The sequence below is a fragment of the Taudactylus pleione genome, unplaced genomic scaffold (genome assembly GCF_031769625.1).
Source record: "Taudactylus pleione unplaced genomic scaffold, aTauple2 ptg000885l, whole genome shotgun sequence".
Taxonomy (NCBI): Eukaryota; Metazoa; Chordata; class Amphibia; order Anura; family Myobatrachidae; genus Taudactylus; species Taudactylus pleione.
In genome coordinates, this window is record NW_028285286.1 from 1821295 (window position 1) to 1844683 (window position 23389).

The 23389-nt window shown below is 45.4% G+C and overlaps 1 protein-coding gene across 1 annotated transcript in view; it reads right to left on the bottom strand.

Annotated features, from left to right (window-relative positions):
• Nucleotides 1-23389, bottom strand: part of ITFG1 (integrin alpha FG-GAP repeat containing 1) — a 270576-nt gene that overhangs the window by 151152 nt on the left and 96035 nt on the right. Inside the window, exon 9 of the mRNA XM_088458986.1 lies at nt 3918-4012. Coding sequence (XP_088315112.1) covers nt 3918-4012 — 95 coding nt within the window. The remainder of the gene's footprint in view (nt 1-3917; nt 4013-23389) is intronic.

The following is a 23389-nucleotide window of genomic DNA, read 5'->3' on the forward strand; positions in this document are numbered from 1 at the left end:
GGAACGCTGAATACATTTTCAAGATATTAATGAGACCGTGCGTCTCAATCACACACAAACTCATATCGCTAATCGCTAAATTACATCCGACAATGCCGTTGCATACAACTCAGAATCTACAGGGCCAGGATAACTTAATTATACCCCTTTTACACCAGAGCAAAAACCTGGGTTTTTGCTGGGTCTACCCGGGTCGCAGCTCAGTGTAAAAGGGTCCCTGAAAAATAACCTGGGTCAAGTGACCCAGCAATCCAACCCAGGTAGCTACCAGGGTTGGACCCAGGATGGACCCAGGTAATGGTGCAGTGTAAACGGTGTAACCCGGGTTATCTGACCTGGATCATGCCTAAAATGAGCGGATTAGTGGTTGTGGAGCAGTCACCTCCCACATTTTATGACCTCACAGGTTTAGCAGGGCAGACCTGAGTTCAGTGTGAACAGGGCTGACCTGGGAGTAACCCAGATCAAAGGTGCAGTGTAAATGGGTCTGACCTGGGTCTGACCAGGGTTGGAACCATGTCCAAAAACCCAGGTCGGACCTGGGTTTTTGGTGGAAAAGAGGTATTACTGGAGATTCCCTGCAATTATACCATAGATGTGCTATTCCCTGTATTAAGCCAATATTAGCTTTTGGTTACAGCGGGTTGTTGAATGTAAGCAATTTATATACTATAATAAACACAGTTAGTTTCCACATTTAAGTTATCTACAATTATCATCTTGATCAAAATATATTACCAGGTGTTTACTTAAGCAGTTAGAACACGGCTAGTTTATTAAAGCGGTCACTTATCTAATGGCCCTACCAATTACCCAAGAGATAACGTGAAATAGGAAGGCAAATAAAACTTTTCTTTGCTGTATCCAGCTCAGTGTGATACAACTAGGGGGGGGTTTATTTGCGTTCCCTATTGTGCGTTATCTCCTGGGTGCTTAGTAGCGACTTCAATGTTTCCGCCCTTGCGCTATTTTCAGTTTTCTTCTGCTGTTGTCTTTGGGTACAGCGAGGAATCCCCCAGGCTACACATCAAGGAGCGCCGGTGTGCACCCCGCCATCTTGTCTATTGTATTCTTAAGTCAAGAAAATTTTAAGCAATTTTCTGATTTTTTTTTTTAACCCCCTACGGCTGAGCTCTAAAAAAATGTCCCTCATTACCCAGATCCAGGGGAAGAACTATGGGAGACAATGGAGGTGTTACCAAATTATAACTCGCCTCCGGGCATCTGGGATGAACTTACGTCACAGCCCAGATCGAAACCAAATATGTCTGGTGGCACAGTACGAAGGCATGACTGAGACACGCAACGTGTATATGTAAGAAATTGTATCTAGTAACAGTTGAAAGAAAGTTTGTACAATTAAGACGACTAATAAAGGCATCTGGAGGTGAAATGCTCACTTCAGCCTTTAGCGCTGAAGTGAGCATCAATGGTTCAAGGAAGCACGTCTAATAATAAGATATTATTCTGATGTTAATACATTTCATAACATGTACATCATGTAACAATAGTAGAAATCGCTCTGTTACAGCTGTAGAATGGTTACATCTGGGGGGGCTCATTCAGGTCGTCCGTCTGCCACTTTATACAAATGCGCCAAAAGTTCCTCCCTGGCGGACATCCGTGCGTCCGAATGTGCAAGGACTGAGACGCACCATCGAAACTTAGACTAGCCCAATGGGTAGTGCAGGGCTATGTCTGTGCCCTATGTGAACGTTTGATAGTCTGTGTACAGAACCACCATCACCTACAGAACCGCCACCACTGACACTCCCGCAATACTCCCATAATATGCCCGTAAGACGGACCACCCCATGCGTGCGCTAAGACACCTCCCAGTCACAACCTAAGAACGCCCAACAAATTTTCAATACCCTTCTCTGTGCGCCTGAAATAACTACTGCGACTCTGTACAGACACAATCGGGACGCATGAGCGGTGGGACGAAGACGTATGCGCACTAGCACAAAGAAGTCCGACATCAGCAATGCGTCCACCTCTGATAGGATGCGACGGCAGACAGTTGGCTTTCCCTGCTGCGATCACATCCCATGTGGCCGCAGGCTCCCCTCCTCTTTCTGCAGACGCTGGAATGTGACGTTGGTGGGCTGTGACCTCGGCGCCATCAGACCATGAAGTTAAAGCTGCAGAGCTGTAAGAAAGCTGGCGATGAAAGGGGTGAAGTCCGGGTAGGGGCGGGGGTCTTGCAGGCACATGGGAGATAGGAGGGGGGTGGAGCTGCTGTAGTCCACAGACTCAAAAGTTCGGACGGAACTCTCTGGAAGTAGCATCACTGACGCTGGTGGGAGGGGTCAGAGTTCTCACCAATTACATTCCAATGTGATTAAATAATTTTTTATCAGTAGTCAATTTTATTATATAGATTAGTATTGCTATGCAATGAAATCATGGAAAGTCCAGAGCTCTGAGGACTTCTTTACAGGTGCTGCAGTAGTTCAGTGAACACAGGGGTGTTCTAAGAGAGGCGGTGGCCCGTGTGCAGACTCCTTTTGGGCCCCTTCCTCTCTGTCAGCGAAGTGGGTTCTGGCTTCATGCCAGAATCTATTGCGCATGCCCGGGTCTCCGGGAAAATGGTGCCCGCGCCTTTTTCTCGGGAACTTCTTTTCTACGCATGCGCGCCGCCATTTTCCCAGTGAATTTTTGCTGCTCTGCAGCGCAGGACACCGGAATCTGCGGAAAGGTAAGTATAATTAATTATGGGTGCAGGGGTGTCAATCAATCAATCAACATCGACAGCTCGCCCCCTTTGGAAAGAGACCCGCTACGACCGGCGCTGTCGGACGTAGCGGGTCTCACGCATGCGCACGAGGGAGCCGGCTCCCTCGTGCGCATGCGCACTGGACAAACATCGAGGCGGCCGTGCGGTCGTAGACCGTACGGCCGCCTCTGAATGAAGCCCTAAGTGCCTAAATAAAAAGCTCTGATTCTACAGCCCTGCCGAATATATACTGGCACTGTATGAAGGATAATAATGATGAGAGTTACTAACGGCACATTAATATACAGATTAGCAGTCCTGCCTCCGCTAAGAGTTTTATATTAGTAAATGCTCCCCATAAGCTGACACTGTTGAGCAAGTAAAATTCATACAGCGCTTAAGTCTAAATTTATACAGCTGAAAATTCCCGTTTGACCTATTTTTATTGTATCTTTAAGTTATTTTTATGATACAGCAAATACATAGAATGAGGACAGCCTCACTGTGAGGCGCTGAGTCCTGGCCATCGGTATCAGATCGGGGCTGCAGGATGGAAGTTACAGCACAAAAAATATATATATATAAAAAAAAAACCCACGTTCGTCTGGAACAGGATCTGAAAAGCTAATGAAATTAAGCAGAACCCTAATTGGTAGCATATTTAAATGATCACTTACTGAATCCTGGCCAAGAAGCAGAAATAATTTCTACACTAATTGAATACTTAAAGTAATGAATATAAAATGACAAAAGTGATCCTGTAAATGCATTTTATTTTAAGTAACATGCTGCCGCGCGTCCAACATAGGAAAATATGCTGCTCCTAAGGGAGCGGAGACATTTATAACTCAGAATCTACTGCACATGGGCTAATTATGAGGTATGTGCAATAACAGGGACTTTCATTAATATAGATCATTAAATCATCTTAGGTACAGCGGCCTATTCACGGTGAAAACAAGATGGAAAATAACTTTACACATTCTACACAAGAAAAAAGGAAACGATTTTTATTATATTAAAATCGGAGGTAACCAATTAGGAGAGTGAGGGGCGACGGAGCAGCCCGTGAGTTATTGCAGGGTCCCACTCTATGCCGTAGCCACTACCAGTAATAATGGTAAATGTCCCTGGGGGCCTCTCTAGAAAACCTCGCTGGACAGCTGTGTAGACAAAGAGAACAAATCAATAATCTCACCTGCGCGGAGCCGTGTTTCATGAGGTAAATAACACTTTTCAGGCATTTGTCATCTTCACACACCGGCAACAGGTGATCCTGCCAACCGTCGCCATCTGGAAAATAATAATAATATGAATCATTTACCTTAGTACCACAATCACCGGGGGCTTTTTCTCGTTTTACCACAGTCACCGGGAATACTTTCCCTTTATACAACAATCACCGGGGACACTTTCCCTTTATACCACAATCACCGGGGACACTTTCCCTTTAAACAACAATCACCGGGGACACTTTCCCTTTATACCACAATCACCGGGGACACTTTCCCTTTATAATACAAACACCGGGGACACTTTCCCTTTATACCACAATCACCGGGGACACTTTCCCTTTATACCACAATCAACGGGGACACTTTCCCTTTATAATACAATCACCGGGGACACTTTCCCTTTATACAACAATCACCGGGGACACTTTCCCTTTATACCACAATCACTGGGGACACTTTCCCTTTATAATACAAACACCGGGGACACTATCCCTTTATACCGCAATCACCGGGGACACTTTCCCTTTATACCGCAATCACCGGGGACACTTTCCCTTTATACCACAATCACCGGGGACACTATCCCTTTATACCACAATCACCGGGAATACTTTCCCTTTATACCACAATCACCGGGGACACTTTCCCTTTATACCACAATCACCGGGGACACTTTCCCTTTATACCACAATCACTTGGGGACACTTTCCCTTTGTACCACAATCACCGGGGACACTTTCCCTTTGTACCACAATCACCGGGGACACTTTCCCTTTGTACCACAATCACCGAGGACACTTTCCCTTTGTACCACAATCACCGGGGACACTTTCCCTTTATACCACAATCACCGGGGACACTTTCCCTTTATACCACAATCACCGGGGACACTTTCCCTTTATACCACAATCACCGGGGACACTTTCCCTTTGTAATACAAACACCGGGGACACTTTCCCTTTATACCACAATCACCGGGGACACTTTCCCTTTATAATACAATCACCGGGGACACTTTCCCTTTATAATACAATCACCGGGGACACTATCCCTTTATACCACAATCACCGGGGACACTTTCCCTTTATAATACAAACACTGGAGACACTTTCCCTTTATACCGCAATCACCAGGGACACTATCCCTTTATACTGCAATCACCGGGGACACTTTCCCTTTATAATACAAACACTGGGGACACTTTCCCTTTATACCGCAATCACCGGGGACACTTTCCCTTTATACCACAATCACCGGGACACTATCCCTTTATACCACAATCACCGGGAACACTATCCCTTTATACCACAATCACCGGGGACACTTTCCCTTTATACCACAATCACCGGGGACACTTTCCCTTTATACCGCAATCACCGGGGACACTTTCCCTTTATACCGCAATCACCGGGGACACTTTCCCTTTATACCGCAATCACCGGGGACACTATCCCTTTATACCGCAATCACCGGGAACACTATCCCTTTATACCACAATCACCGGGGACACTATCCCTTTATACCACAATCACCGGGGACACTGTCCCTTTATACCACAATCACCGGGGACACTTTCCCTTTATACCAAAATCACCGGGGACACTTTCAATTTATACCACAATCACCGGGGACACTTTCCCTTTATAATACAAACACTGGGGACACTTTCCCTTTATACCGCAATCACCGGGGACACTATCCCTTTATACCGCAATCACCGGGGACACTATCCCTTTATACTGCAATCACCGGGGACACTTTCCCTTTATAATACAAACACTGGGGACACTTTCCCTTTATACCGCAATCACCGGGGACACTTTCCCTTTATACCACAATCACCGGGGACACTATCCCTTTATACCACAATCACTGGGGACACTTTCCCTTTATAATACAATCACAGGGGACACTATCCCTTTATACCACAATCACCGGGGACACTATCCCTTTATACCACAATCACCGGGGACACTTTCCCTTTATACCACAATCACCGGGACACTATCCCTTTATACCACAATCACCGGGGACACTTTCCCTTTATACCGCAATCACCGGGGACACTTTCCCTTTATACCACAATCACCGGGGACACTTTCCCTTTATAATACAATCACCGGGGACACTTTCCCTTTATAATACAATCACAGGGGACACTTTCCCTTTATAATACAAACACAGGGAGTACTTTCCTTTTATACCATGATCACCAGAAACACTTTGAAATAATACCATGACCATGTGCCATTTACTTAATCCTTAACCTTCTCTCCATTATTACACGGCTATAAATGTTATTCATGTCATTGGTGTGAGCTCCAATCCAAAAACATTTTATCTGGAAATATTACAAGAATAAAATGTAAAAAACACAGCAGCTATGTCTATGCTCCATGTAGTTCCCCGATAACAGAGACGGGACCATTCCGCATGGTGTGAGGATCAGACAGACAGTAAGTAAAGCCAACGCATCTTCTCTGACAGGTTGGACATATTTAAGCGTTTGAGGAAAAGCTGTCCACTTTATCGTCTCTGAAAAGCGGACCATGGCTATTATATAGGTCTGTGAAATGAATAGTAATCAATGCTCATATACAGATTTGGTGAAGATGATAAAAAGAAACGGAGAATGTCAGCCAATTTCAGCCGCTGAATACACGAGTAATGATACACGTCATCCTCGGCGGCAGCAGAATGTGATTTTCACACCAATTACCTAGTGAGACATTCTAGGCTTGTGCAGTAACCGAACCAGGTGTCACAATGAGGACGTGGGATCACATTCGGGAACATCAGCCCTGCAGTATTGTCAGTGCTACAATGTATCACAAATTGTGCGAGCTTGCGGGTAACTGTCAGGGTGTCACGTTTTAACAAGTCAGACACAATGTCACAGCATAGAGTTACTGCATGATAAGAATCCCCTAACACAAATACACCGCAGTAATACATCAACATCGTACAAGTCTGATAAACACATGGCGGTGTCCTACAAATTATAGGCAGCTATCTAAGCGCCATATAAAAGACCTGAACATTGTATCAGATCCATAAAAAAGGAGCTAAAATAAACAACAAATGGAAGAGGTAATGTCCCTAACAAACACCCAAGGGAAGGAAATGTCTCTACAACAACAATATCAGAATAAAGGGAATGTCACTAACGCAACGTCCCAATATAGAAAACCGCATTAACGCAATGTCCAGGTGAAGGAAACGTCCCTAATATAACATTGCAGACCAGGAAAAATCACTAACACAGCGTCCGAACGTAATGTCATAGTATAGGAAACGTTCCTAATGCCACATTGCAGAACAGGAAACGTCACTAGCACAGCGTCCGAGTAACGGAAACGACCCTAACGTAATGTCATAGTATAGGAAACGTCCCTAATGCCACATTGCAGAACAGGAAACGTCACTAGCACAGCGTCCGAGTATCAGAAACCGCCCTAACGCAATGTCATAGTATAGGAACGTCCCTAATGCCACATTGCAGAACAGGAAACGTCACTAGCACAGCGTCCGAGTAACAGAAACCGCCCTAACGCAATGTCATAGTATAGAAACGTCCCTAATGCCACATTGCAGAACAGGAAACGTCACTAGCACAGCGTCCGAGTAACAGAAAGTGCCCTAACGCAATGTCATAGTATAGAAACGTCCCTAATGCCACATTGCAGAACAGGAAACGTCACTAACACAGCGTCCGAGTAACGGAAACGACCCTAACGCAATGTCATAGTATAGGAAACGTTCCTAATGCCACATTGCAGAACAGGAAACGTCACTAACACAGCGTCCGAGTAACGTAAACGGCCCTAACGTAATGTCATAGTATAGGAAACGTCCCTAATGCCACATTGCAGAACAGGAAACGTCACTAGCACAGCGTACGAGTAACAGAAAGTGCCCTAACGTAATGTCATAGTATAGCAAACGTTCCTAATGCAACATTGCAGAACAGGAAACGTCACTAACACAGCGTCCGATTAACGGAAACGACCCTAAAGCAATATCATAGTATAGGAAACGTTCCTAATGCAACATTGCAGAACAGGAAATGTCACTAACACAGCGTCCGAGTAACGTAAACCGCCCTAACGCAATATCATAGTATAGGAAACGTCACTAGCACAGCGTCCGAGTAACAGAAAGTGCCCTAACGCAATGTCATAGTATAGAAAACGTTCCTATTGCAACATTGCAGAACAGGAAACGTCACTAGCACAGCATCCGAGTAACGGAAACGGCCCTAACGCAATGTCATAGTATAGGAAACATCCCTAATGCCACATTGCAGAACAGGAAACGCCACTAACACAGCGTCCGAGTAACGTAAACGACCCTAACGCAATGTCATAGTATAGAAACGTCCCTAATGCAACATTGCAGAACAGGAAACGTCACTAGCACAGCGTCCGAGTATCAGAAACCGCCCTAACGCAATGTCATAGTATAGGAAACGTTCCTAATGCCACATTGCAGAACAGGAAACGTCACTAACACAGCGTCCGAGTAACGTAAACAGCCCTAACGCAATGTCATAGTATAGGAAACGTTCATAATGCAACATTGCAGAAAAGGAAACGTCGCTAACACAGCGTCCGAGTAACGTAAACGGCCCTAACGCAATGTCATAGTATAGGAAACGTCACTAACACAGCGTCCGAGTAACGAAAACGGCCCTAACGCAATGTCATAGTATAGGAAACGTTCCTAATGCAACATTGCAGAACAGAAAACGTCGCTAACACAGCGTCCGAGTAACGTAAACAGCCCTAACGCAATGTCATAGTATAGGAAACGTTCGCATTGCAACATTGCAGAACAGGAAACGTCACTAGCACAGCGTCCGAGTAACGGAAACGGCCCTAACGCAATATCATAGTATAGGAAACGTTCCTAATGCAACATTGCAGAACAGGAAACGTCACTAACACAGCGTCCGAGTAAAGGAAACCGCCCTAACGCAATGTCATAGTATAGGAAACGTCCCTAATGCCACATTGCAGAACAGGAAACGTCACTAACACAGCGTCCGAGTAACAGAAACCGCCCTAACGCAATGTCATAGTATAGAAACGTCCCTAATGCAACATTGCAGAACAGAAAACGTCACTAGCACAGCGTCCGAGTAAAGGAAACAGCCCTAACGCAATGTCATAGTATAGGAAACGTTCGCATTGCAACATTGCAGAACAGGAAACGTCACTAGCACAGCGTCCGAGTAACGGAAACGGCCCTAACGCAATATCATAGTATAGGAAACGTTCCTAATGCAACATTGCAGAACAGGAAACGTCACTAACACAGCGTCCGAGTAAAGGAAACCGCCCTAACGCAATGTCATAGTATAGGAAACGTCCCTAATGCCACATTGCAGAACAGGAAACATCACTAACACAGCGTCCGAGTAACAGAAACTGCCCTAAAGCAATGTCATAGTATAGAAACGTCCCTAATGCAACATTGCAGAACAGAAAACGTCACTAGCACAGCGTCCGAGTAAAGGAAACAGCCCTAACGCAATGTCATAGTATAGGAAACGTTCGCATTGCAACATTGCAGAACAGGAAACGTCACTAGCACAGCGTCCGAGTAACGGAAACGGCCCTAACGCAATATCATAGTATAGGAAACGTTCCTAATGCAACATTGCAGAACAGGAAACATCACTAACACAGCGTCCGAGTAACAGAAACTGCCCTAAAGCAATGTCATAGTATAGAAACGTCCCTAATGCCACATTGCCGAACAGAAAACGTCACTAGCACAGCGTCCGAGTAACAGAAACTGCCCTAAAGCAATGTCATAGTATAGAAACGTTCCTAATGCCACATTGCAGAACAGAAAACGTCACTAGCACAGCGTCCGAGTAAAGGAAACATCACCACAACTGTCCAAGAAAAAGTCAATAACACAACATCTGCATAAATGTAACATCACTAACACAATGTCCGAGTAAAAACGCAACAGTAAAGCAATGCAACTAACACATATTCCGAGTAACGCAAATATCACTAACTCAGATAAAAGAAAAAGTCACTAAAACAACATCCAAGCAACATCTGACCAACACCACGTCACGATGAAGGAAAACGCCACTAACACCACGTCACGATGAAGGAAAACGCCACTAACACCACGTCACGATGAAGGAAAACGCCACTAACACCACGTCACGATGAAGGAAAACGCCACTAACACCACGTCACGATGAAGGAAAACGCCACTAACACCACGTCACGATGAAGGAAAATGCCACTAACACCACGTCACGATGAAGGAAAACGCCACTAACACCACGTCACGATGAAGGAAAACGCCACTAACACCACGTCACGATGAAGGAAAACGCCACTAACACCACGTCACGATGAAGGAAAACACCACTAACGCCACGTCAAGATGAAGGAAAACACCACTAACACCACGTCACGATGAAGGAAAACGCCACTAACACCACGTCACGATGAAGGAAAACGCCACTAACACCACGTCACGATGAAGGAAAACGCCACTAACACCACGTCACGATGAAGGAAAACGCCACTAACACCACGTCACGATGAAGGAAAACGCCACTAACACCACGTCACGATGAAGGAAAACGCCACTAACACCACGTCACGATGAAGGAAAACGCCACTAACACCACGTCACGATGAAGGAAAACGCCACTAACACCACGTCACGATGAAGGAAAACGGCACTAACACCACGTCGCGACGAAGGAAAATGCCACTAACACCACGTCACGATGAAGGAAAACACCACTAACACCACGTCACGATGAAGGAAACCACTAACACCACGTCACGATGAAGGAAAACGCCACTAACACCATGTCACGGTAAAGGAAAACACTACTAACACCACGTCTCGATGAAGGAAAATGCCACTAACACGACATCATGATGAAGGAAAACGCCACTAACACCACGTCGAAGGAAAACGCCACTAACACCACATCATGATGAAGGAAAACACTACTAACACCACGTCACGATGAAGGAAAACACCACAAACACCACGTCACAGTAAAGGAAAACACTACTAACACCACGTCTCGATGAAGGAAAACGCCACTAACACCAAATCACAATGAAGGAAAACACCACTAACACCACGTCACGATGAAGGAAAACGGCACTAACACCACGTCGCGACGAAGGAAAACGCCACTAACACCACGTCACGATGAAGGAAAACACTACTAACACCACGTCACGATGAAGGAAAACACCACTAACACCACGTCACGATGAAGGAAAACGCCACTAACACCATGTCACGGTAAAGGAAAACGCTACTAACACCACGTCACGATGAAGGAAAACACTACTAACACCACGTCACGATGAAGGAAAACACCACTAACACCACGTCACGATGAAGGAAACCACTAACACCACGTCACGATGAAGGAAAACGCCACTAACACCATGTCACGGTAAAGGAAAACACTACTAACACCACGTCTCGATGAAGGAAAATGCCACTAACACGACATCATGATGAAGGAAAACGCCACTAACACCACGTCGAAGGAAAACGCCACTAACACCACATCATGATGAAGGAAAACACTACTAACACCACGTCACGATGAAGGAAAACACCACTAACACCAAGTCACAGTAAAGGAAAACACTACTAACACCACGTCTCGATGAAGGAAAACACCACTAACACCACGTCACGATGAAGGAAAATGCCACGAACACCACATCACGATGAAGGAAAATGCCACGAACACCACGTCACGATGAAGGAAAATGCCACTAACACCACATCTGGATAAAGGAAACGCCACTAACACCACATTTGAGTAAAGGAACGCCACTAACACCACATCTGAGTAAAGGAAACGTCACTAACACCACGTCTGGATAAAGGAACGTCACTAACACCACATCTGAGTAAGGGAAACGTCACTAACACCACATCTGAGTAAGGGAAACGCCACTAATACCACGTCTCGATTAAGGAAACGCCACTAATACAATGTTCCAGAGAAGTCACTAACAAAACATCTGATTAGACTTGATAAAAGAAACGTCACTAATAATACATCTGATTAGAGTAAACTTTACCCACAACAACGTCTCAATGACATACAACACTGTACTACAGAAAAACAGCTCATTGCACAATTGTAAAGGTAAAGCTCCATGCTGAGAGACACAAAGCTAAGGAACAACTAGTTCCGAACAGATCTTTTACCAAAACATTTTACCCAGAGAAGCAGCCACTGCACAGCTACGGATGCAATTACAAAGGAAAGGTCCAAAAGACGCTCCTGTTATTTCATACAGTTCCATAACAAGGTGATCACTGGACACTGGCAAGAATGTGGCCCTTCAGGGGTGAAACACTGAAACAAACGAGATAACCAGGTTCAGATCTGATTCCGATTCTATTCCCGTGTGCGAGACCTTTTTATATGGTGTATTGGGGCGAGGTGCATGGGGACACATCTGTACATCATCCTATATGGACTGTGGACCTCATTCAGAGTCGGTCGTAAGCGGCCGCTCGGTCGTACGCATCCGATGTTTCCAAACCACGCATGCGCACGGTTAGTTGTGCGCATGTGCGTACGAGGCTTTGCGATCCAAAATGCTGTAGATCGTACGGCTTACGAGCAGGAAGTGGCTTCCGAGAGTTGATTGACATGAAGGCCGTTTGTGGGTGTTGATGGGGGTGGTGGTCTGAAAACGCAGGCGTTCCTCAGCGTGTACATAAATTACCTGCTACGACCGACATAGAAGGCCGGAAGTAGTAAAACGTCACTCTGCGAGCAGGTTAGAGGCCTGGCTGATCGTACAGCTTGAGGTTGGGTACGTGCTCTCTCAAGCCCCAGAGTACAATCGATACTATCGAATGTTATTGATGTTAGTATTGATGTTTCTATTTTGAGCCACACAATGCAAGCAGCAAATAATCGTTTGTTGGAGCTAATAACACTGCTAATTGGCTTGTAATTGATTCAGCTGCGTTAGCATTAGCAAATAATAATAAGAAATACATTTCATGGGGATGGCTTATTCTATATATTTTTTTTTTTTTTAATTTTAACAAGCATTTAACAACACCACAACATTATTATTCCAAAATGCGGGTTTAAAATCTTTTTTATTTACAAACGCGCTACCAGTAAAACATCAGCATGAACTAAATGACATTTGAACAATACAACACAAGCGGCCGCAACCATCAGAAGAAAATGAACATACAGCGACTGACAAGGACTGACTCCATCGCTAACTGCTATCACTCGCTAGCTAGAGGAGGTGCATTGCTCACGTATGGGCGTCACTTTGGTTGCGACTGACCGCCCGTGCGATTGCTTCCTTTTTCAGTTTCTCGGTCGTTAGGCGTACGACCGAGCGGCCTGCTTACGACCGACTCTGAATGAGGTCCTGTTTCTTTAACATTAATATTTAAAAGAGACACCAAATGCATATTTAAAAAAAATAATCCATAATTAGCAGACACATAATTTAAAAGGTTGAGAATCACCGCCCAAGCTGTAAAGGTCGGTGACGAAACACAATGAATAATAAAATAGGGATGTCTAGGTGGGTGTAAAACCAGCAGGCATCATCCCCCAGGCCTCTTCCCTTCCATCCTCTGGGGGCAAAACAACAAAACCTCTCTTGAGAATTTCTTTTTAGATTCTATTGAATGAACGGCTAGATATTTTACAAGTGTTTATCAGCGGCAAAGCGCTTCAGATACGCTCCAAGGAAATCCATTTAAAAGACGAGGAAAATCAGAAAGGCTAGGAAGGCTCTGCGTACATCGGAGCGGTTTCCAGTTGTGCGCTCTGCGACCGCTTCAGCCGTAATCGTGTCTGCGACTCTATGCGAATGCCTGTGCGGTGTGCGTAAATTTTCATCTGACGGCATTTTTGTGGTCATAATTTTGCACATATGTTGCTGAAATACCCTACATTTCTGTAATTCATCTAATTTCTCTTAGATTTACCATACACAGTGGAGTAGTAATGAACATATTTAAAGGAAAGCATTTGACATAGTAGTTATTAAAAGTTTGTAAGCAGTGGCCAGATTATTAAGCTAAACATGTTTTATTGGTCTTAATTTTATTTATCCTTTAGTTTTCAGGTACAGGTATCTGTGACACAGTTAGGTTAGGGGGTCCCTCTCCTGGGTAGGGGACTCCTTCCTTACACACACACACAGCAGCAGGGAAGCAGCACACCAGTCTGGATGCAAGTACAAGCTGGTCGGCGCCAGTCTTTATTGTACATTGTCAGAAATAACACAAAGAAAACATAAACATAAATCCTAGCCCTGTCGGGGCACTAACTTCACAGGTAGTTCCCTCACTACTAGAACCTGGCAGGGCCTAATGCCCTCGCCAGCAACAAAGCACAGCACAGTACTCACAGATAGGTTTTCCAAGTGTCTCTGAGCAAACTCCCTGTCTGCTCTCCCAGGTGAGACAATCAGCCCTCAACACACTAGGCTTATATTGGCCACTCTCAGGTGGAAAACTAACAAGCCTGTTACCAGGCTGCGAGAACCAAAACCTGGAGTGGCCGTGGGTGGAGCCCTCCCTCTCCTCTCACCCACAACCCCCAGGTCCCAAACCGGCTTTTCAAAAAGCCGAGACTCAGCCTGCTACACTGCATACTTTCTCCTGGGGGTTTAAAACACATAATGACAGGAATCTGGGACAAATGTACCTGCCACAGACCACTTTACCAGTGATCCTATCACATATCTTATGTTTTTTGTTACAAACCTGTTTTTCATTTGCATTGAATGTATACTGTGTTTCATTGGGAATTACCAAAGTTTTCTTATTAAGAAATATTAATAAAATTAAAATTTTATGTTCAATCTAATCTAATAGCCTGATGTGAGGACAATGCCTTGTGCTAACATTTTACAGCAGTAAATTGGTTACTTACAATATACAATAATAAACATTTGTCACTCTCGAATGAGACCGACTGTAGTAAAATAGAGCAGTGGAAGGTTTGGGGTAAAGTTACCACAACCCCGCCGCTTAGACACATGTGCAATTGTAAAAACATTGACCATTTGCCCAAATATTCGTATTGCGGGTGTCTTGGAATCAGCCCCAGAGACATTACTCAGCCATTACTGTTTTCAAAAAGCTATTTTTCAAGTATATCAAGAGCAAGAAAAATAATCCTGGTAATATTGGGCCCTAAAAATAATAAAATAGGGAAATATTTATAGATGATAGGAGAGAGAACTGATCTTTTAAATATATGGCATTGACAAGAAAAGCACAGGATTGAGGTAGGGTCTGCAATAATAACCTATGCACACTATTCACCCACGGGTGCTAAATAGATCTAAGGGCCCGATTCAGGGATCTACAGTTGTGCCCACATACATCTATCCTCCGTGCGCTACACGTCGCGCCACACATAACGCAGGAGCCCAGTGTGGCTCGGTAGCGCTGAGGGTCTTTTCGTGAATCTTTTTACCTTCCAATGCGTCTTATTCCCACAACAATGTGAAGAGTTAGCACAAGCAGCTTCTGCTGATTAAAATTATATGCCTATGTTCTGTGTGTGTGACTGTGGGTGATTCTGTATGCGAGATGCTACGTTACAGTGTTACAGCCGCTAACACTAACGTAGCATGTCACATGCAGATACACCCGCACTCACACACAGAACATAGGCACGCTGCATATCATTTTACTCAGCAGAAGCTGCTTGTGCTAATTATTTACATCGTTCACACATAGGCATGCTGCGTATCATTTTACTCAGCAGAAGCCACTTGTGCTATCTATTCACCTCACTGTGCGATTAAAGCTGCATACACACACAAAGATTTTCTGTCAAACCATCCAACTAGATGATTGGTTGGAATGAAAATCTGGTAAGGTATGAAAGCAAATGACAATCAGCAATTTGCTCCCAAACGCCGGAAAATGGACTAAAACTGTTGTTTGAACAAATTGTTTAGATCAAACATTTAAACTTGTCTGACCGACCATTTTCATCTGTTTTCTGGCATTTAGGAGCAAATTGCTGATCATCAGTTACTCCCATACATTAATCAACTAGTTGGATGGTTGGACAGAAAATCTATATGTGTGTATGCAACTTAAGACGCATTGGAAGGTAAAAAGACGCAAGAAAAGACGCTCGGCGCTACTGAGTCACGCCACGGTATGGCGCGACTAGAAGGGCTGTTTAATGTGCCAGGAGGCTAGATGTATGTGGTTCAGTCTGTATGCAATGTCGATATTTTTACAGTTGACCGATTACCAGTAAACTGCTCATTCACCTAGCGATATTTTACAATGGCCGATTCCGACGCATTGGAATGACAGATCGTCTAAAATATGGTCAAATCGTGAGGAAATCGTGAGTCCCCACTCGTGATCACGATGCGTGTCCCTGCTGGTCGCACATCGCATCGTCAGATCTGCCGTGCAGTAGGGCAGGTCTGACAATCTAGGAGGCGATGCACTGTGAACGTCTGCATGCAGGAGAGATCGTAAGAAGATTGGACACCAAATCATGTGCATATCGTGTGCTGAGCTGCCGGGGAGAGCTTCAAGGGAAATCGTACACATCGCCTGATCGTGTGCACATCGCTATGTGTGTGGGCACCTTAAGACACATACATCAAGATACATTATTACCGGAGTGGTGGCTATATATATCAACTTCCACACTCTGCATAAGACTTCAGACGTTTATTTTATTCATTTCTGAAATGATTTTTCTTGGAAATAATTGGTGGGAAAAAAAAAAAACTACCACAAAAAAGCACTGTATATAGGTGTGCGTATATATATATATATATATATATATATGTATATATTATAATATTTATGTATATCTATATTATCTGCTCCGAGTCCTGTTCCTGCCATGATTGCATGAGAATTGCGCCATCTGTATTATCTGTGCTGTGTGCACCAACTGGCTCCGCTCAGGTTACGGAATACAGTAGGTACGAATACAGTAGGTACGAATACAGTAGGTACCTTACTGAGCGGGACGGCACATGTATCAGTAAATATCTCAACCGCAGAATAGTGTAAAAATATATTGCAAATTTTGCTTTTCACATATACTTGCCCCACTGTGGACACCAATTCACAGATTAGCTTTCAGGGGAGAACTGAATTCAGCCCTATGGCAGCGAAGGGCCCCTAGACTGCTACCTCTTCCCAGAGATGCGCTGGCGTATTGTGCGGTAATGTGCGCAGCCACACGTTTCGCAGAACTGAATTCCACCTTGATGTTGATTAAAACTGCGGATTAAACAGTTTTGATTTGCATCATTATAAAGCATAAGGGAAGCGTCCAACACCTGGTGATTGCGAACTTGCTGTTTTGTATGTAAACTTTTGCGACTCCCGTTAAATATATTGCTCCATCTGTCGGACGCTTGGCGCGATTACGTAGTAGCTGTCCAACCTTGGCTCTGCTGTCCGCTGCGGTGTTGGAAAGCCCTTCCCAGCGTTTGTCAGCCGGTCACAGCATGTTCTCCCAACCTGCGCAGGTCACGGACACGGTACCCCCACAGTTGCGGTAGCCAGGAGTGGGGTATGTTCAGCAGGAATGATATTGTAACAAGCGCTACTAATGTTATTTGCCACAAAGTAGAAAACAAGAGCGAAAAAACAATACATGTAAACCCCTAAATTTATCTCTCTGCTAAGTCTCCCCCCACGATTCATAAATAGATTGAGATGTGTATGATAATATCATTCAAATGGCACAATCCACTGCATTTGCAGTAATGGGATTTTCCCGGGAAGGACTGCATTACCCATCCATTAGGTAGGGGCCAGTAATGGGGCATTGGCTTTACGGTGATGTGTTTCTCATCATTTGCAGCTGTGGAAATCTACTCTTATTGATTCCGTATATGTACATTAATCACTGCTCGCTCACAAGTGGTTCTGTAATCCTGCAGGAACTACAGCCTGAGGAAGTGACTCGTAGTATGGATACATAGACCAAGACGGGTGCATATAGTGAAGGTGACTGCTTGAAATACTGTCCAAGACCTGTGATCATCATCTGGGGACTAGTCACACAGTTTGGAGTTTCAGTTACTCATAACTGGAAAACAAAATGCAAATAAGTGGTATCAGGAGAACAGAATTCTGGGAAATACATTTACCAGGGAGGATGTTTGAGTCTGTGCAGAGCCGTAACTAGACTTTTTAGTGCCCTGTGCCACATTGGCGCCCCCCTCATTTTTTAAAGGCAAATAATGCACCCAAAACTGGGCCATGGCTTCATGGGGAAGGGCCAGGGAAGAGATAGGAGAGGCCAAGAGATGCTGGGGATAAATAGGGACATAATATAGTGCACCTGAGAGAGGGCCATGGCCTCATGGGGAAGGGCCTGGGAAGAGATAGGGGAGGCCAGGAGATGCTGGGGATACATAGGGACATAATATAGTGCACCTGAGAGAGGGCCATGGCCTCATGGGGAAGGGCCAGGGAAGAGATAGGAGAGGCCAGGAGATGCTGGGGATAAATAGGGACATAATATAGTGCACCTGAGAGAGGGCCATGGCCTCATGGGGAAGGGCCAGGGAAGAGATAGGGGAGGCCAGGAGATGCTGAGGATGAAATAAGAGGAAGCTACAAGCAAGCATGATAATAAACAGAAGTTTGACAGCGCCCCCTGACCTGTGGTGCCCTGTGCGACGGCACCGGCCGCACTACACTAGCTACGGCCCTGAGTCTGTGTTCTCCACACTAGGTTGGCTTAGCACGAGTGAGGCTAGGGCAGGCAGACTGTTTTGTACTTGTAGGGTCTCGTCAGTGCAGGCTAGGGCTTTCAGCTTTTTTGTTGGTAAGGGAACAGAGAGTGAAAGTAGTTTAGAAGGGGTGACAAAGCTTGTTAGCTGGACGTTAGCTCTGCCCCTGTCACTTGCAGCCTTGTTCTCCCAAATGAAATCACTGCCTTCCACAAGGGCCGCCCCCTCATCTCCTGAAACACTCCATGCTGCTGTGAACATTCCATTGATCTAATTGGCTTTGGATTGCCCTAGCCCCTCCTATACTGGGTACAAACAAGTGAGCACAAAGTGAAAAATTAATACAAACAGGTCTTCTGGCTCTAACAAAATCTCCCTACAGACTACTGAATGCACAGAGGACGCTTCTGGGAGCCCGGCCCCGTGGTGATCACAAATGTTCATCTCTAGCAGAGCGACCATGATAGAAGCATAACATTAGCGGATGCATAGCGTTCCCCCTATATTCTCGGCTTACTTACACAATTATGTGCTCCACGCAAGGAGGGATTTGTTTGGCAGTACGTTTGATGAAAAGCTCTTTCCTTGAAGTGCATTTTGTGCTACAGATTGATGCATTACCAGCATTACAGAACAATGCGCCCGGGCCTGGGAGAAGGGAGCCACTTTTATCCTCCCAAGACTTTGTGACATAAAATTGCCATAAATAGCTGCCAGAGTGATTAAAGGGAGAGGCTCTGTACGCTGGATACGGATCTCAATCCCGGCACTTTTATTTTTCTGTTTGTGAACCCTTGTTACATGTTTGCGTTGCCATGGTGATTGGAACACTCGTTATCTTGATTTAAGTGACATTAATCTCCATAAGGAGCATCTAACATGTTATATATATATATACACACATACACACACACACACACACACACACACACACACACAGACACACACACACAGTACACATACATATACACACACACAGTATACACGCTGCAATATAGCTGGCGTAAGTGGGCTCATGGCAGACAGAGGACCTCCAGCGAGGTGAGAGGGGTGTAGAAACCTATCTACAGAATCAGAATTCTAAATAAATCATGTTTGGAAGTTAAATAGCAAAGCTGAAATAAGGAGACAGTGCACACGGACGGGTCATTACCAGGATTTAGTGTGACGTTTACCGCCTTAAAAACATTGTGTACGGTATTGCAGATGCAGGATGTCACCCCCCCCGAAAACGGTTGCATATATATATATATATATATATATATATATATATATATATATATATATATATATATATATATACACACACACATATATATATTCAGCCTATCCCCGGCACCCCTGGAGCGATGGGTGCCAGGTTGATAGTGTATAGTGTAGTGCAAAGAAAAAGGAAATAATATTTTCTTTTGCAGGAGAACTACAGGTCCCAGCAAGCCTGCCCCGCATGCTGGTACTTGGAGAACCACATGTACCAGCATACAGGGTATTACGGGCCTGCTGGTACCTGTAGTTCCACTGCAAAAGAAATATATATAAAAAAAAAAAAAGACATAACACATACCATGAAAGTACAAGTTTATTAACACATACTCACCTAGTATCCCTGCATCTAAACACAGATGCCGGCACGGATGAGTGCGATCCATGCAGCAAGCACCTGTGATAAAAGACACAGATGCGTGGAGAGATCAGTGAGATCAGTCCGTGCATCTGTGTAAAAAAATTAATTAAAGTATTAAAAAACAAACAAACAAACTAAAAAAAAGGCGTGCCCCCACTCCAAAGATCAACAACCCCAGGCTTTGGAGACCCAGTACTGCTTGTGCTAATTACAAGGGACAAACGACGTAGGGGTCCCCTGTATTAAGCTCAACCAGCACCGAGCTACTCAGAACCAGTCCTGGTAACCAAAATACAGGAGACAAATGACGTAGGGATCCCCTGTATTTAGCGCAACCAGCACCGGTGGTTGTTACACTGAACAAAGGGTTCCCCTACGTCATTTGCCCACTGTATTTAGCACAACCAGTACTGGGTCTCCAAAGCCCGGTGCTGGTTGTTCTTTTTATGGGGGGGGGGAAGGCACTCCGTTTAAAAAAAAACGTTTTTAAACTCCGAAGCACAGATGGATCTCACTGATCCCGTCCGTGCTTCTGTGTTTATTTATTTAAACACAGATGAAGGCATCACGCATCTTCCTGGTCTGAACCTGCATCTGTCGCCCGCTACTCCCCCAAGTCCTGCAGCCCACACCGCCACTAACTCCCGCTACTTCCCCAGGGTCCTGCAGCCCGCACCGCTGCAGCTACCGCCCGCTACTTTCCCTAGAGTCCCACCGCCGCAAGCTCCTGCAAAAGACAGCCATCTTGGTGCACCCAAGTGAAGCCACTTTAAGAACCCCCCCTCCCTCTGGAGGCACCTACTGAGGCTGCGCAACAAATTGAAGTTCCCTATCTGTATAATGGCGCATTTGTGAGGCAATAGTTTAAAAGCTGTAACTTTCTAATTTACCTGAACCCCAAAAGCACCTAACCTGGAACAATAGCTACCTAATAAAACAAACCCAAAGTCTAAATTCGCCCCCTACCCTGACTTATGCCTTCCCAAGAAACCCCCATAAAGAACAGCAGAAAAGTGGTCCTAACTGAGAGTGTCAGAAAAAACTGACCGATGGAACTTTAGATTACTTCCAAATCCTCATTTTTTATGTTTTTGCCTTGAAATTTGGCATGCAGCACCGAGCGACAGTTCTACCCGTCCATGCCAAATTTCAGCTCGGTAACTCCAATAGCTTTTGAGGTGTAGCCCCTTAAACACCATGCGCCCCCCCTCGGGCGTTCTCTATGGGAGAATTCAGTTTTTTTCGATTCAGCCTTAATATAAGGGCATGACTGTGCCCTTATATTATATTTATATATATATATATATATATATATATATATATATACACATATACACACACACATATATAATATATTACCGCACATTCATACATATACCACCAATAACTGCAATGATCTTTATGTGGATCATTAAGACCATATACTGAATGGCCTGTGAGAACACAATTACACTGTAGATGGTGTTTGGCTGAAAAAAAAAAAAAAAAAAATATGAACATAGAAATGAGCTCCTGGGACAATAAGTCCTCTGTCTTTTTACACTAAATAAAGCGTTACATATACACTTTTATAAAATTTTTCCCATGGAATAGAACATAAATGATACTGTAAACCGCGATCGTTCATAGCAGCAGATAGCTGTCGGCATTATCAGTGCACGTGGGAGACCGCTGTATGTAACAGACAGAAGATATAGAGGCCTAGCACTGACCAGCAGCGTACACGCCCCACAGCGACGCTACTGTAAGCGTTTGGTGCCATGGAGCTTATTTAGAGAAAGAGAAGACTTTTTTTGCTTGGTGTAAACTAATTATATTGCCGCCATTAATCAATAAGATAAGGGGATGGTGGAAAAGTCCACGGCTAGAGAAAAATATACCGGCGCTGTATTTCACGGCAAGTAAAATGTGACATCAAGCATGATAGCATCTGTCAGGGGGACGGCCACAGCCATAACGCCTTCAAAATGTTTCACTAGGAAAAGTTTTAACCATGTCGGCACCGTCAATGTTGACCACCTTGTGAATGTCGACATCTTAACTGCTTCCGCACAGAAGAGTGACCAGAGGGAGAGAGGGTTTAGGACTTGGAAACTCTCAGGAAAGAAAAGGAAAAGATAAACTGCTGGCCAAACCTTAATGTACAGAGTAATACACAGGAATTGTCAGTAGATTACCCAGTGAGGGGGCTAATGGGAAGGAAGGTGTGAGGGGCTCGTAGGGAAAGGTGTGAGGGGCTTGTGGGGAAGGGTGTGAGGGCTGAGGGGGGCTGTGGGGGGGATAGTGGAAGGGGCTCATTGGGATAGGAAAGTATGAGCTTGGGGAAGGTGTGAAAGCTGGGGGGCTGCATAGGGGATGTGAGAAGGGCTCGTGGGGGAAGGTGTGAGGTGTGGGGGAAGATGGGGGCACGGTGGCAAGGACTCGTGGGGTGGAAGGTGTTGGGGCTACTTGGGGGATGGTGAGAGTGGCTTGTTGGGGGAAGGTGAGTTGCTGCGTGGGGGGATGGTGGGAGGGGCACGTGGGGGGGAGGTGTGAGGGCTGGGGAATGTGGGGACTGCATGGTGGGATAGTAAGGGGCTCATGGGGGAAGGTGTGAGGGCTGTGCGGGGGAATGGTGTGTAGGCTGGATAAAGGTGGGGGGCTGCGTGGGGCAATAGTGGGAGGGGCTCGAGGGGGAAGGTGTTGGGGCTGCGTGGGGGGAAGGTGAGTTGCTGCGTGGGGGGATGGTGGGAGGGGCACGTGGGGGGAAGGTGTGAGGGCTGGAGAATGTGGGGACTGCATGGTGGGATAGTGAGGGGCTCATGGGGGAAGGTGTGAGGGCTGTGCGGGGGAATGGTGTGTAGGCTGGATAAAGGTGGGGGGCTGCGTGGGGACAATAGTGGGAGGGGCTCGAGGGGGAAGGTGTTGGGGCTGCGTGGGGGGAAGGTGAGTTGCTGCGTGGGGGGATGGTGGGAGGGGCACGTGGGGGGAAGGTGTGAGGGCTGGAGAATGTGGGGACTGCATGGTGGGATAGTGAGGGGCTCATGGGGGAAGGTGTGAGGGCTGTGCGGGG